The sequence below is a fragment of the Lissotriton vulgaris genome, chromosome 9 (assembly GCF_964263255.1).
Source record: "Lissotriton vulgaris chromosome 9, aLisVul1.2, whole genome shotgun sequence".
In the NCBI taxonomy this organism is placed as follows: Eukaryota; Metazoa; Chordata; class Amphibia; order Caudata; family Salamandridae; genus Lissotriton; species Lissotriton vulgaris.
The window spans coordinates 897,961,232-897,978,456 of NC_141697.1; the positions used below are offsets into that span (position 1 = coordinate 897,961,232).

Below are 17,225 nucleotides of genomic sequence, written 5' to 3' on the forward strand. Positions count from 1 at the left end.
GTCAGTGTCTTGAATGGCTCTCCGCTTCTAGCATGGAATGTTGCGTAAAGAACAGACGTCAGTGCGTAGAGGTGGGGTCTAAGTAGATACCGCAACATCATTCCGGCGATCAGGACGCAAACGACGAACGCGGAGTCGATAGATACCACCTACCGACGTGCAGAGGTACTGCTGAAAAAAAATTCTCCAGATCCAGTCTGACACCTGGGGGTAATTCCAAGGTAATGAATCTATAACTAATATAGGTCTCTTACAGATGTATTGTTACTAAAGGTAAATAACTTGTTCACCTAGTACCGTATGGCTTCTCTGGTCAGGGGTGCCTCCTTCTCGATCGAAGTTACAGCTTTCTGGCACCTAAACATTCATTAAAAAGTGACTTATGGACAAAACAATAGAAGTTGAAGTATCTGTTTTTAGGATCCTATAAGCAACCCGGTAATGTATTTTCCAAATTTAAACAGATTGGTCTGATCCACTATCTTCGAGCAGGACAGTATTTGGTGCAAAAGAACAAAATATGTACCTTAGTCTCTGTTCCTAAGCCACAAGCATGACACACAGATGTGTTGTGATTACTAACCCAGGTGGTAAAGGATCTTAACCGCAGGCAGCCCATGCAAAACGTTCTATACTGGCTTTTGGCCAGCAGTGGAGATATACGGTCTAAAAAGGGCTCAAACACAGGATATAGCTTGAAGCTTAAAAACTGAGTGGTTAAACACTTTTTTCCTATTTTCTTTGGGCTCTCTCACAGCTGGTCTACTCCTAATGTCTTGCACCAAGTTGCTACATGGAGAAGCCAAGGAATTTAATTTTGCACCACTGATCTTCAGAACTTCCCTCAATGACTCACAGTAGTCAGTTAGCTCAGGCATGGACCATAAGTGCAGCCAGTACATCAGGGGGTTAAGTTAAACCACATCCCTGATTCTCTTTAGTTCGATTTTGAAAAACAATGGGATCAATGGAGTGCTAACTGGAACAGAACAAGGGATCTAACATATGTGTTCTCACATAACACCAGCCTGTGGGCATCAACCTGACCCCATAGCTCTGCTCCATAGAGTACAGTGCTCTGTGCTTTTGCCCGATAGACCTCCAGGGCAGGGCTAAGTGACTGAGACGGAGTCTGTTTGTAGAAACAAAGTATAGATTTGGATCTGTGGCACAAGGTAAGGTAGATTTTATCGACGTTTTGGTCCCCAACTAAGCAAATCAGACAACCCTACCCCTGGCCCTTCCAGAGACCATGAACTTTGTTTTCTCTGCATTCAGTTCTAGGCACCCTGCTTAGCAGAAAACCAGAAATGTATCTAATAAGTTCTGTAAGCCCATAGAGCTTCTGGAGAGGAGAAACAAATCATCTGTGAATGGCAGAATTGGTATCTTATTGCCATTTAGTATTGGAGTATAGTTTTCACAGTCCCTTAGGACGTTGATAACCTCATTTACATACAGGGAAAACAGGGTTGGCGCAAGTACACAACCTTGTCGCACCCCGTGCCGTATAGGAAATGTACTAGTTAATTTGCCCCGTTTCCCCCATCTGACCTGTGCATAGTTCCCATCTTGCAACCTCCCCAAAAGGTTTACCAAATTACTAGGTGCATCAACCCCTAATTAGACTTTCCAGAGTAATTCTCAGGGCACCAGGTCGAAGGCCGCTCGTAGGTCAACAAACGCCAGACACAATTTTTGTTATTTGAGCAGCACATACTTCCAGTTAAGTAATTTAAACCTAAGGACCCGATAGCATGAGCTAGTTTTCACACGAAAGCCTGCTTGATAGGGTGACAGTATCTCAAGACTTGCTTGGCAAATAATTTCTGGAGGTTTTAAATCAGGCTGGAGGTTGTCTCTCAGGCATCTCCTTTCTTGTGGATAACAAATATCTCTGCCCCTCTCCACGTCTCTAAAATTTCTCCCCATCCACTATAGCGTTTGGCAGATTACCGGGTACCCGGTCGAGCCCTGGTACCTTTGCTTTTTGTAAATCTATAAATAGCCCTGAGTGTGTCGTCTAGAGTAAAAGCAAGATCCATATTATTGTTTGCGCCTGGGGATATATCGGTAAATTGACATTCTTTGATCCCTCATTATGGTCACAGTGCAAATAATTTCTGCCTTATCATAAAGCACAGTAAAGTGGTTAACCCAAATCCTGGGCTGAATGTGGTAGCATGGACTAGTGACACTGTCTAAGCTCCCATGGGCTACAATTTTCCAGAAGGAGTGACTATTGTTTCTCTGAGTGATCATCAATAGATCCTGCAAGTCTGTGTCTGCCCAATCATGTTTAGCTAGGGTAAGAACACTCTTATACCCGTTTCAAGCTGAGACTATATCTAAATGATTGCTCTCCCCAATGGCAATCTTCAGTTCACACTTTGCTTTTGTAAACTCCAGATTAAACCATCCTCTATTACTCCTCACAAACGGGTTGTTGCCGGAAATCCCGACTAAAAACCATTTTTCAGTGCCTCCTAGAACTTGCTATGTGTTGCTGCAATATGCTCAGGGAGGAAGGAAACCCTTTCTGTGGCCTTAAGATAGTGCACTAATAGCTCATAGATCTTTGCCTGCAAATTACTGTCTTCAAGAACCCTAGGTCAGGGTACACTCCTATGGTTGTTTTAGGGGTTCTTGGGCTGTAGAATAACATCCGGGAAAGTCTCTTAAGAACAGTGCCCCTCATAGATAAAATCAAGGGGTAATGATGACTCAGTTCTGGAGGGAATCACTAGGTTGCCTACTAGTGACTAAAAGCGGATGTCCACCAAGATGTAGTCGATGACACAGACTAAAACAACACTTAAAGGTAGGCTGCCTATCAGGATCGGAATGAGTCCTGCCATTGCAAGCCCTTAGGCTCCTCTCAACCACCAAGGAGGTGAGCTGGAAGGCTGCATTAGTGAAATGACTACAATAGATTTTGTGGGCCAGGCAGGGAATTCCCCAGAGCGCATCTTCCTCTTCAGTAAGAATATTGATTAGAGAATAAGGTTCAAATGTGTATCAAAATCCCCAGCGACTAGAATTTTAGTCTGGGGCTGGTAAGAACCAATCGTATCATAGAGCAAGGTCAAGATTTGGGAATCAGTGCCTGAGGGAACAGACCTAGTGTATACATTTAGAACAATTAGGATCAGACCGAGGGGAAATTAAACAGAATCCCTTTTTGATTATATGACTCAATCAGCAGTTGTTTATGGGTGCAAATTATAAACTTTGTTTTACAAAAATAGATAGGCACACGCTTTGGCGCCAGCGTTTCCACACTATAAGAGGTGTAACCACCTAAGAACACCCTATCCACAGCCCTAGTCTCTTGGAAAATACAAATATTGTTGCTTCCAACAAAAGCAAGCCACCCAGGGTTGGGGAGTTTAGAATAAAACCCCACCGCGTTCCAAGAAATAATGGACAGCTCAGTAGATGCTTCAGAGGCTGCCACTTTAGGACTGGGTGTGAACCTAGTTCTGGATACATAGATAATATCATTAGAAGAGCAGAATTGATTAGGCGCCAACTCTTGGTTAGTGAAGGAAGAATGAGCAGCAGGGCTGGACAAGCTTTGTTTGTAGAATTCCCCTGTGAGGGACCTGCTTCGACTGATACAATAGTGGGTTCTATGGCACTGGTGTCTACATCTGGAAGAACACTAGTTATGACATGACATATAGGATAGAGTATAGACTTGGTGGAGTTCCTATGTCAGTCTACAGCTAGAGAGGGTATGGTATTGTGTGGGTCTGTGAATGGGTGTGCGTGTGGTTTTGTGTGTGTGTGTGTGAGTGAGTGGGTGGGTGTATCAGTGGCTGGCTGGGTGTGATTTCTTGTGTGAATGTGTAAGTGGATGGGAGAGTGGGTGGGTGGGTTAGTGACTGCAGGCTCTGAGTGTTTGTGTGGTTCTGAGTGGATATGTGATTGATTGCGAGTGCCAGTGAGTGTACGTGTGAGTTTTGCCAGTGGGTGGATGGCTGTCTGAGTGGGTGTGTGAGAGCCTGTATGAGAGGGTGGGTGTGTTAGTGCTTGTGCGGATGCCTAAGTGCATGGGTGAGTGGGTGTGTGAGTGGGTGTGTGTGTGGGTGTGTGGGTGGGTGGGTGGGTGGGTGGGTGGGTGTGTGGGTGGGTGTGTGTGTGGGTGGGTGAGTGGGTGTATGGGTGTGTGAGTGGGTGTATGGGTGTGTGAGTGGGTGTATGAGCGTGTGAGTGGGTGTATGAGCATGTGAGTGGGTGTATGAGCATGTGAGTGGGTGTATGAGCATGTGAGTGGGTGTATGAGTATGTGAGTGGGTGTATGAGTATGTGAGTGGGTGTATGAGTATGTGAGTGGGTGTATGAGTATGTGAGTGGGTGTATGAGTATGTGAGTGGGTGTATGAGTATGTGAGTGGGTGTATGAGTATGTGAGTGGGTGTATGAGTATGTGAGTGGGTGTATGAGTGTGTACGTGGGTTGTGAGTGGGTGTATTATTTTTTCATTTGGTTATGGATCCATGGATCCATTGTAGATTCACATAGGGGGCTGTGCTGAGCGTCACTTCCAAATTCTACATGACCAAGGTGGGGAATATTGTGCAGAGTACTCTGACTGCTGCGTAACCAGGGCTGATGTCTGCCAGTGTCCCAGAAGTGAGGGGACATCCCTCACCTCACCGCACTTTGTTGGAACTGAGGGTCTGCCTAGAATCCTACCTGCCTCTTGAGAGCGGAGCGTGCCTGCAGGAGAATACACTGTACAAGGATGAAACCCATTATGTTCCTGTGTGGGAATAGCCAGACAAAGTGAGCTACTGCTAGGGAGTGAACTGGAAGAAACCAAAGTTGCACAGGGTCTCCCTCTCTCTGTGTGTTTTCTTGTGAGAACTGCACTGGCTAGTGTTGGGCTGCAACTGTTGTGGGTCCTTCACCAGCTGTGGTTGGGCCGTAAGAGCAATGGTATGTGAATCTTGCACCAAAAACTTGTTAGGCCACAAAGACCTATGTGAATCCTGCACCAGTCCAAGATGGGCAGCCAACACTGTACTGCGCGACTCCTGCATCTGCCTATGGCAGGCTTCACCTATCAAGCTGTGTTCCTTGGCATTGACACAGACATGAATCACATCTGATGAAATCTCTAAAAGGTGTCAGGCAGCCCGTATCTCCTCACTCGAGAGGCCACACGCTGAATACATGAACAATTACAGATTATTAAATGTAATAAGGGTTCCCCAATGTTATCCTGCAAGAGGGTTAGGTCTTACAGTGGTGAAAAACAGAGTTTTACACTGCCAGGACATGTATAATTGAAAAGTACATGTCCTACCTTTTACTTACACTGCACCCCTACCCTATGGGTTACCAAGGGTCTACCTTAGGGTTGACATACGTAATAAAAGGGGAGTTTAAGGCATGGCAAGGGGTTTTAAATGCCAAGTCGACATGGCAGTGCGACACTGCCTTCAGGCTGCAATGGCAGGCCTAGGACAAGTTTTAAGGGCTACTTAGTTGGGTGGCACTTTATGTGCTGCAGGCCCACTGGTAGCATTTAATCTACAGGCCCTGGGTATATGGTATACCACTCTACAAGGGATTTACAAGTAAATTAAATGTGCCAAACAGGTGTAAACCAATTATACCATGTTTAGGGGAGAGAGTATGAGCACTTTAACACTGGAACGTGGTAAAGTGAACAGAGTCCTAAAGCCAACAAAAACGAGTTCACCAAAATGAGAGTAGGAAGGCAAACATGTGCCTGTTCTATTTCAGTCTAAGGTTGTGGTCAACCCTGAGGGTTATTAATTATCTGTATTGGTGTAATTGGTATGCATATGGTATTTCTACAGTGCCAACCTTGCCACAAAAAGCACAATAGGTGAGGATTAGCATTTTAAGATACCCAGACCAACACACCCCCACTCACGTTTTAATCAGTGCAGGCTATACCCATTCAGAGGCACCTCCTAAGGCAGAGGAGCATCGCCCACTGCTCTCTGACGCAATGTTATCATTTTATTGTTTCGTACTGGTTTAGGTGCAGGTGGGGCTGTCCAGAGTAGGGAGAGGAGCGGTGGGCACTCTCAAGTGCACATGACTGTTTGGCCGGGCCAACTTGGGCCGGCCAAACAGTCATGCACACTGCGCATGCTCTCTACCCAGCTGTATTGCACACCCTGGGCAGAGAACATGCACAGGCTCCCAGTCTCTGTCTGAGGGCCGAACTACGGTGCTCAGATAAATCACAATACTGTTGTCATGCTGGTGGTAGCAGCATCGTGATTGGCTTGTGGAATCTGTGAGCCTGTGTGCTTCCTGATTCGTGGACAGAAGGACAGATGGAGAAGAGATAGCAGCAGTACCCAAAATAGGCGCTTTTTTCATCAACACCACCCCCTCCCCAATAGACGTGTCTGTTAGCAGCCTCCACTGTACCCAATAATGACTTTGGTGGCATTTTGTCCACAGAAAATCTCAAGGAAGTTAGGATACATGCGGGCAAGGTAGTAAGTATCCCAGCATTTGGCTTCAATATAAATAATCATCTGATGTTTGTCTGAGCAAACTGCTACTAAAATGTTGCAAGTCGTCCTCAATAGTACAGGTCAGGGAGACAAGATCCATGTTCAAATCCTGCCCATACGCCACATACTTATCTTGCTCTAAATCATCCATTTCCCTTCTGATGGCTAGGGTGTGGCCAATATTCACTCGAGATATGCAAAAGAACAATTTATACTTGACTGCTCGTGAGAAAGTAGCTGCATATCTCCATATCCATCAACCATCAACTCCACTCATGGGCCAGACCTCTAAGAGGAACGGCAGCCTCTTTGCTGGCTGTTGGTGAGATTTAGCAGGCTGTACCCATTAATGTCTTCTTTTGTCCAGTAGTGCAACAGGTTCCACTTTACCTACATTTCAGTATGACTCTATTCCTTCTTCTCTCCTTGGAGGGCAGACGCAAGCACCTGCCAGTTGTCTTGACTCTCGATCTGGCTTTGCCCTATACTCGCCATTTGCTAGCAATCCAGGTTTCCAGAATACTGTGGTTATCTCTTTATCTGCATTTGTGTGGCACAATAACATGCCTCAATACCCCCCTTTCATTACTCGCTTTAGCTTATTTCACAGCAGAGCCGCTACTCCTTTATCCGCATCTTGGGAAGACACACCAGTGCAACATATACAGTTACTTCCTTTTCCTCCCACAAGAGATAGCAGCTTCATTCACCCTGCTGCTCACTAAAATATGGCTCAGTGTCTTCATGCACCCGCTTTGCATCCAACCTCCCCAAAAGGACCAGTTAACCTTTACCTGCTGGTCACTGAGGCTTCCTTTCCATCGCTTTATCTTTATTCCAGTAGCTTTCAGATGTTGGATGATCACATGTGAAGTTTCTCTTTGCTCCAGGACTTCCATGGTGCAGGGGAGGTGTTACTTCCTGTTGAGCAAGACAAATAAATTCAGGTAATTCCCTCATGTCCTCTCCTGCGCAGAGGCCAGATGCATTCTGTCTCATAGGTTTAGTGAGTCTCATGACGTGTGAAACACTGGTAAGGTGGCTTTTACTGAATTTTCTGAGAAGCATTAGGCATTTTTGATCCAGAAATATCCCTTTGGCATTCTCTGTACATTCAGCTTTTCCACATTTCGTTCTCATATACATTGTTTTATGGAAAGTACCCCACAATGCACATTTACTTAACTAGAAATGTTATCAACCCTTCTATACAAAGAGAAGTAACTCTTCCATTGCTTTAAATGAACAGCCAGCTCAATACAATAATCAACTCAACATGTAGCAAAAGAATTCTTGATCAGATTTCTAGGAAAAATCGAACCTGACAGCTCATTATATTTGTACTCTACTGGTCATTTTTTATACCTTTCACAATAACTGTGGGATTTCCATTGCCTTTCGCATTGCTACCAGATTTTTCATCGACTTTTTTATTCTGTTTTGCTGTCCATTTTGAGTCTGTTAGATGCCTGCTACACATGCGTCAGACGCATCTGCTCTGTTTAAAAAGATTAACCCCTTTTTCATCCAGAAACCCTTTAAGCATGCACTAGTCTGCCATATTTTGCCAGCTTAGGCACCTGGCACTAAGTGATAAATACTTAATTGTTGCAAATGAACTATTCACTGGTAAGAGGTATGGCTAATAATGTATACGTTACGTCTTTGAGAAGCACGAGAAGTTGAAAATGTCACGTGTCAGGGGTTTATGCGATGAAGTTGAACATTTAAATTGTGGTCACCACTTCTAAGTTGGTGGCATTTGGCCTGTCTTAACAAGTTCATCTGGGCATGGGGCATCTAGATTTGAACTCTGAATTTTGATAGTGTTTTCCAATCGAAAGTTAAGAGAAATATAATTAATATACTCAGTCCAAGATTAAGTAAACTGAATGGACACCCGATAGAGCTAAAATATAAAATACTATTACTTTAAGTGGGCCATTTGACGTCTTCCATGAAAGATCCATCAACGTTTACCCGAGAAACTGGAGTGAGCCCAGTTTGAGGTTAGGAAATGCATTATTCTGAAATGAAACTATTGTCTAGTGTGCGGATTTTGAGGTGATCGAATATCTTTTCAACCACCTGTACAGGTTTGCACCACTTAATTACTGCGAGAACGACAGTTCCGCAAAACAAACAATTTAATGGAAAAACTAGAATCATATGAGAACGAATTTGCAAATGTCAAAGGCTGAGAGGAAAATATAGGAAAGATGATGGTCGTTAAGAAAGCATCAAGGGTGCACAGTGATAGCAGCATGTTGTGCCGAGTAGCCAGCCCTGGAGATTCACATATGTTACGGGCCATTCCTTAAATAAAAATTCATCAGCAGGATCATTCTTTGAGAGGGGGTTTTATTCAGCTGAATGACATGGAAGCTCCTGCAGCTCCAGCAACATGTCTGACAAAAACTCAAAGCACAGGTAGTTACTCCATCCAGCAAGGGAAATTAACTCAACAGTTTAGTTCTCATGTATGACAAACATGGGTATTCATTATATGTGTAACAACCCCTTCCAGACTCGTTTGTAGCATCTGCTAAACAACGAGTTCTCCTCATTGCATCTACAATCTTAAGACATACTTGCAAATGCCAAAATGAGGACATCATATCTCACTCCCCAGACTTCCCATGCCCCCCCTCCAGCGCTGAGCTCTGCAAAATACCTTTATTAGTTGTTGAAGCTCATGTGTGTAATAGTGCTCTAGCAATGCATTCACAAGACAGAAGCAAGATGGTCATCTTTACATTTGCGGCCTAGGTGCCCCCATTTCCCTTCTTTTGGCACTGCATGCCAACCTACTTACCACTCAATGTCATTCAGATGCCTGACCTCCTTCTGAAATACTTATTTCTTTTCAAATTTTACCTCCTTATTCCCAAATCCCTTCTTTTAAACTTTGAGACACCTACATTCCCTGTCCATATTTTAAGCACATGGAGCATAAACTAGGCCCTACACATATTAGTAGAAACAAAACTGAAAATATAACTTTCGCTTATCCCAGAGGCCTAGGATCCACTTCCCCAAACTCCCTAGCTGGTTTGCGATCCTTTTCTAAAACCCTGGTTTGCCCATCTCATTCTCTATCTGTGAAACATTTGAGATATCAAATATAAGATCTTATATCTTCCTGATATTATCACTAATAAAAGTGCAATACTGTGTGTTGATTATCTTGCTTTTGCCATTATTCTTTCGAAACTCAGCTCAAAAGGCATTCTGTTCTGTTAAATCTCTCTGCATGTGGCAATCAACTCTTTAATAATATTGGATTAGGCAGCAGCTGTGTCATTAGTGTAATACTGTTAGCGCTCTAGACGATGCACGCAACACGCACCCCTACATCCGCAGGCCACGCGTGGCCTGCGGGGCTAAATAAAAAGGGGGACGTGCGCTCTTGCACGTCACTTCCGACAGTCACGGTGGTTGGAGCCTTATTCATTGGTGCTGCGCGAAACACCCCTGCGCAAGCGGCTGGAGGCAATCACGGCCTGCACACGGCCAAACCATCACCAACATTACATTGGCGACGAGCGGAGGGGGCCAAACCCTCGCCCGTACACCAGAGACCCTGCAGAGCCATCTGCTCCTGTCCGCGGCGCCCGCTGTGTGTGCCCTGGCTGAGGCACCTTCATCGTTGGAGCCGGCATGCTCCGTTTTGCTCCCCACCACCCTGCTGGGACCTGTTCCGCTCTCCCCACTGCCTGAGGGAGGTGCGCGAGACACTGCTGGCTGCCACCGCGACCTTGGCTCCGATAACGGCGACTGGTTGCCGTTCACCACGCATCTCGCGTGGTCCGCGTTTCGGCCGCACCCCGCTATTTCCCATGCATCTCGCGGGTGCGGCGGGAAAACGCCCAGCTATTTCACACGCATCTCGCGTGCAACGCAGTTCTCGGCCTGCTGAGGCCTGGGGAACCCTACGTCCTGCTGGAGGGGCAGCTTCTGGAGCAGAGGAGACCTGGCAGGAGATCCCGAAGGGCCATAACTGGCCGACCTCCGGCTGACTTCGAGTCACGTGGTACTAGTGTGGAACGCCGCGCTGACGACGCGAGGACAGTGAATTGGAGGAGGAGAGAGGGGACACCCTGAAAAGGTACTCGCATCAACGCTGTTCGTGAGGGGGCACCCATAACCAGGGACATACTATCACCACCTGCTGTGACTTCTCCACCATGGGGGACGGCGACGTACCAGCGCCCGTCATTAATATTCCCTTCCAGCACGCTGCTGCCGGGGTACTTCCACCTTTCAGCGAGGCGATTGACCCGTCCACGGCCTCGCCACGATAGAAATTCTGGCTCAAAAGGTTGGAGAACTACTTCGTGGTTACGAGGGAAACGGATGAAGCTGTAAAAAGGTCACTATTACTCCACTACGCAGGGGATGAGGTCTTCAGACTTTTCAAACATCTCCCCAACACGGGCGCGGCCGACAGCTACGTTGCCGCTGTTGCTGCCCTAAACGGCCATTTTGATCCCCAGTTAAATGTGGACTTTGAGGTATTCAAGTTGGGGCAAGCACGCCAACGGGACGGAGAATCAATGGATCAGTTCCACACCCGCGTCAGAGAGCTAGCCAGCTCCACCAATGAGGATCAACCGAGGGCCATAAGACGACAACTCATTCAAGGGTGTCGGGACAAGACGCTGAGAGGTCACATCCTGCACAAACCGGGGATCTCTCTAGAAGACATTCTTATCCTGGCCAGATCCCACAAGCTCTCAGACGTCAGAGCGACAGCCATGGAACAGGCCCTACACAAAGCCCCCATCAAGACCGAAGCCATTAAAGTGGAACGCGCAGACGCCGTGCGACCCCGACCACGTGGACAGGCACAGAAAGGATACCGGAGAAATTCACCTCAAGCTCGTTGTGGCTACTGCGGCCATGAACCCCATGCAGCAAAAGACTGTCCAGCCCAAGGCAAACATGTGCGAACTGTGGGATTCCAAACCACTTCGCATCAGTCTGCCGAAGGAAAAATCTATCTAAGAATCCAAAGAAATCATGGACACCCACAAAAGCTGTCCGCCAATTGTCGCTAACCGACCCACCCAAGGAAAAGACAGAGAAGCACCTACCCATGGTCTACGATGACTCGGAAGATGAAGAGGCATAAGTCATCTCCTTCACCAGGGAACTTAAGCAAAGGCGACGGCCACAACCGACATGCGTGGTGCAAATGGGACAAAACGAGGTAAAGGCCATCATTGACACAGGTGCCACCGTCAATGTCATATGGCTGCAACAATTCAACAAACTGCGACCACGGCCCGAGGTCCTACGGTCCAAGACAAGAATTTTTGCCTATGGAGCAGATACACCGCTACCTCTCAAGGGGAAAATCATCATACCCATCCGAGCAGATGAGTCAGAAATAATGGCTACAGTCCACATAATTGACCGGGAAGCCGACACCCTGCTAAGCAGCCACACTGCGGAGGACCTAAAACTGATAGCTTTTGCGAACCGTATCCGAGCCCACCAGGTGGATGAACTGCTGGAACGCTTCCCTGAATTATTCAAAGGCCTAGGTTGTATAAAGTGCGACCCCATCAAACTCCATATTGATAAATCTGTGGCCCCCACAGCCCTACGCCACCACCGGATACCGTTCCACCTCCGCCCGCTGGTGGAAAAGGAATTGGAAAAACTTGAGAACCTCGGTGTCATCGAAAAAGTCACGGGACCCACCCCGTGGGTTTCGCCCATGGTCATTGTCAAGAAACCCAAGCAGCCAGGCGAAGTTCGCCTGTGTATCGACATGCGGCTGCCAAACACCGCCATCCGGAGGGAAAGACACCTAACGCCCACGTGGCTGATGTAAATGGATCGAGATGGTTCTCGAAAATCGATCTCAACGCCGGATATCATCAATTACCCCTTGCAGAGGAGAGCCGTTTTATAACCACATTCAGTACTCACCTTGGCCTCCGGCGATACAAACGCCTCAACTTCGGAATATCCTCGGCGGCTGAGGTATTCCAAAATACAATCAGAGAACTCCTGTCTGGTTTGCAGGGGGTAATAAATGTCAGTGACGACATTCTAATCCATTCTGCCACCGCGTCCGACCACTACAAACACCTTCGAGATGGCCTGAAGAGGCTGAGCACATATGGAGCGACACTCCACAAAGATAAATGCCAATTCTTTCAATCCTCAATTTAATTCTTTGGTTACGTGTTTAACCAGGAAGGAATTCAGATCGATCCGAGGAAGTCCAAGTCCATCAAGGATGCCCCAGCGCCAAAGTCACCAACTGAGGTGAGAAGCTTCCTCGGGATGGCCACATACTGTGGCCGGTTCATACCAGGCCTAGCTACCCGCAGTGAACCCCTACGAGCGCTAACCAAAACGGACGCCAAGTGGCAGTGGGGCCCGAAAGAAAACGAAGCCTTCCAGTGAATTAAGGAAGACTCCTGGAGAATGCAACACTATCCTACTTCGATCCTGCCAAACGGACCGAGGTGATTGTTGACGCCAGCCCGGTGGGTCTGGGAGCAGTCCTGACCCAGGAGCACGAGCCCGGCCAATGGACAGCATTAGCTTTTGCCAGTAAGGCGTTGACCCCAACCGAGACCAGGTACGCCCAAATCGAGCGAGAGGCTCTTGCAATTAAGTGGGCTTGCAGCCACTTCCACTTATACCTACAGGGCCACTCGTTTTTCATGGTCACAGACCACCAACCATTAGTACCCCTCTTCAAAGGAACTGCCCCACACCCACCACCACGCATTGAAAGATGGGTGATTCAGCTTCAATCGTATGGAATGGAGGTAGTATATCGACCAGGGGCCAAAACCCCTGCTGATTACCTGTCGCGCCACCTGATACCACAAGAGCCGGTGTCCACAGATGACGACTGCGAGGAGTACGCACAATGGGTAGCCCTCACCTTGTGTCCACAATGTATGACGATTGCCGAAATCAAGGAAGCAGCCGCTGAAGATAACATCTACATGAGATCACTGCAAGCCGTTCAGGAAGGATCCTGGGCCAACTACTTACACCCTCCTCACACCTGGACCGCAGCAGACAAAGAGGCCCTCACGAAGATCTGGCATGTCCGACATGAGCTCAGTGCCACGGAAGAAGGTGTGCTATTAAGGGGATCACGCCTGGTGATACCACCGAGCCTCAGGTACCGAGCTACGCAACTTGCTCACGGCGGCCATCAGGGCGCTACGAAAATGAAGGCGCACATGCGGGAGAAGGTGTGGTTCCCTGAACTGGAAGCCATGGTGGAGGACTATATGAAAAGCTGCATGTCCTGCCAGCGGACGAGTGACCCCGAAAGGCCGGCACCCGTAATCACGGAAGAAGCATGCACGACCCCCTGGGCCAAGATCAGCCTAGATTTCGGGAGCTTCCCGGGAGAAGGACACACTTTGGTGGTGATTGACTCGTACTCAAAATACCCATTAGTCGAGAGAGTCAGCTCCACGGCCTTCACACATGTGGGGCCGGCGCTCGAGAAGATGTTCTCAATGTTTGGTTACCCTGCAGAAATACGGAGCGACAACGGACCACCATTCCAGGGTGCGGAGTTCGCCACATTACTAAAGACCCGGGGCATCACGCACCAACGCATCACACCTCAGTGGCCACAAGCCAACGGGGAAGCAGAAAGATTTATGCGGACCCTCAACAAGATGTTCAGGATCGCAGTGGTAGAACAAGCTGATCCTGAACAGAGACTTCATGACTTCCTACTGGAGTATCGAGGGACCCCTCACTGCACCACCCAGAGGAGCCCTTGGACCCTCATGTTCCAAGGCCAACGCAGAGATCTCCTTCCCATCGCACCGGGCCCAGTGCCGGTCCTGAACCACATGGAAGATACCCAAGAACGAAGACGACAGAACAATCAAAGAGCGAGCCGGCGAGCTACACCAAGGCGGCTGTGCCAGGGAGCTCAAGTAGTTATACGGAATAGACGGCCTGGGGGGAAATTCCAGACCCCCTACGAGCCAGGCCAATGGACTGTAACGGCTACGAAAGGCACCATGGTGACTGCCAGAAAGGAAGGAGAGGAAGTATCGAGGAACACTTCCTGGTTCAAGGTGGTATCCCCGGGGCCGAGATCTAATTCAGAAACCACGAACGGAAACAGCGAGTCTCGGAGAGTCATGACACATGAGGAAGAGGACAATCCATCGGCAGGAACCGGCGAAGCGATACCCGAGCCAAGGTGTGGCTCACCAGCTACGTCAACCCCTAGACGGGACACACCCCGCACCATGGAGCAAGGCAGAGGTAACACTCTGAGGTACAACCTGCGTCCTAATCCACCTCCAAGCCAGAAGTTAAAGGACTGTGCCTGTCAGCTGAGACCCTGAAGCTACCACCAAGGGACACACAAGTACAGAGCTTCATGATTGGAACTGTATGTATCATTGTGCCAAAGATTGGACGTTGTTGAAAAGTTTACATAGTTGGATAGGGATGTAATACTGTTAGCGCTCTAGACGATGCACGCAACACGCACCCCTACATCCGCAGGCCAGGCGTGGCCTGCGGGGCTAAATAAAAGGGGGACGTGTGCTCGTGCACGTCACTTCCGACAGTCACGGTGGTTGGAGCCTTGTTCATTGGTGCTGCGTGAAACACCCCTGCGCAAGCGGCTGGAGGCAATCACGGCCTGCACGCGGCCAAACCATCACCAACATTACAATTAGCCAGCCTCATTATTTTAACTTGCTTCCTTAGTCTCACCACATATAATGCTTCCTTTACTGGAGGAACTACTGCAGAGAAAATATCAAAAGTGTCTTCTCCTGTGTACCTCCTTTGGCGATAGAAGGGGATGTCCCTCAATTGTTTAGTGTGATAAATATGTGGAAGATACCAAAGCTAAATAACTGGAGCCATCCCATCAAGCTGGTAAGAAGTAAGCCTTCTTTCCACAAATATGATCCATATCTTGGTAACGTTTTCTAATTGTAATGCATACATTTCTCTAGCATGTTAAAAATGTGCATGCAGTTACTTTCACTCATATTCATGGTTCCTTGGCAGGCTATGCAGAGCATCCCTGCCCTTTCACACCATCGAGCCATAGCTGGATGTGTTGGTAACAAAACTTTTTCCCTCCAAATAGGTTCATTACAGAATCTTAGTATTCAGACAAACAGGCAGCAGTGCTTCTTTGTAGGTCTCGCCTAGGCAGCATGCATGCGCTGCATAGGAGGGGACCTCTTGGAATCTTTTTGCTTTTTAGCCCAAAAACGTGCACGCTGTGCATTACTTTCAATGGCAACGCATGCAAGTTTGGAGATTCCCTGCGGGAGCGAGCTTTGGCGACATCGGTTTGTAATTATCTTGCAAGCAGATGGTGCCCCTGCTCACTCCCGCAAGGGAAACGCTGTGTGTACTCTCGGCCGCACTCCCTCGCACCCCTCCCAGTTGTTTACCGAGCATCACAACATGCCTTGCTTACATTCAGTGCGCACATCCACTTTCACTTTTGGAGCTCATCCGGGACAATGGAAGCCATTTGCTTATGTGTGGAAGTGGAGGTGTCTTTTTCCCCGAGAGTCTGCAGCTGTAAGCTGCTACAATGTAATAGAATTCACCAACACACGCCCGCCGCCGCAGCAAGACTAATGACTATACGTTATGACGCTGCAGCGTGAGTGGTGAGTAGGTGGCTTGTGGCTGTAGCTGGGATAAACTAGCGATAGGCTGCAGGCAAGGGCAATGGCAGGCGCTGCTCACACCATCACCAAGTTGTGCGGTAGTATTTTTTTTTTTAATTCTTTTTATTGACAACAAAGAAAAAAGTGGTGGTCATCACATTCAGGTATTAAGTATCTGCATTTGGGAACAGACGATTACAGTACATAAACATTGATCACAGTTTGGAGGGATAGTTGGTATTACATCACGATGCGTTCTCATTACAAGCTGTTCATCAAACGGGGTAGTTCGGGGTGGGTTCACAGATGTTACCTCTGTATTCATTCCAGTTGGTCCATACTTTTATCCATTTCCTCGGGCACCCTCGTGCCATGTACACTGTTTTTTCTTGGAGCATGCACCAACGCATGTCAGTTTTCCACAAGACAACTTTAGGAGGCTGAACTGCCCCCCACAGCCTAGCGATGTTTCTTTTAGCAATTGCAAACCCCAGTGTCGCCCATTGCCTCCCACGAGGTGACGGGTCTGTTGGTTCCCATATGTTTAAAGGGCACCTCTCTGCTTCAAGTCTAAGCTCCACCCCCAAACCTCCTGCATACAGCGGGTCACCCAGGGCCAATAGTTAACCAGTAGTGGACACTCCCACAATATATGGAAGTAGGTCCCCACCTCTCCGCACCCCCGCCTACAAAGCTCATCTGCGCTCCGACCCATTTGTTGCAGTCTCGTCCCCGAGCGGTACGCTCAGTGTAGTATTTTTAGCTGAATGAGCCGGAGTCTGGCCGATATAGCAACCTCCTTAGGGGAGGCAAGTGAAGTTCTCCATTCTTCCTAGTCTATTTCTAGTCCATCGGCTTCCCATTTCCCTTTGAGGGGGAGCAGTAGGTCCGGGGAGTTGTTAATGATTTTTTTTGTACGTGAGTGATAGTGCATGTTCGGGGAGGTGGCCATCTAGAAGCCTGTCCTCTAGCGGGGAGAAGTCAGGGGGTTGCGTTCCCGCGGGGTTGTTAGCCTGGAGGGAGTGCCTAACTTGTAGGTACCTGAAGTGTTCCGAGTGTGC

General features: G+C 48.0%; 1 protein-coding gene across 1 annotated transcript in view; it reads right to left on the bottom strand.

The window, feature by feature from the left end:
- The window catches only part of LOC147692462 (uncharacterized), a 544,708-nt gene extending 537,279 nt beyond the window's left edge, over positions 1–7,429 (bottom strand). The window contains exon 1 of the mRNA XM_086936792.1: positions 7,303–7,429. Coding sequence (XP_086792918.1) covers positions 7,303–7,407 — 105 coding nt within the window. The 5' untranslated portion in view covers positions 7,408–7,429. The remainder of the gene's footprint in view (positions 1–7,302) is intronic.
- Positions 7,430–17,225: the final 9,796 nt, after the last annotated feature.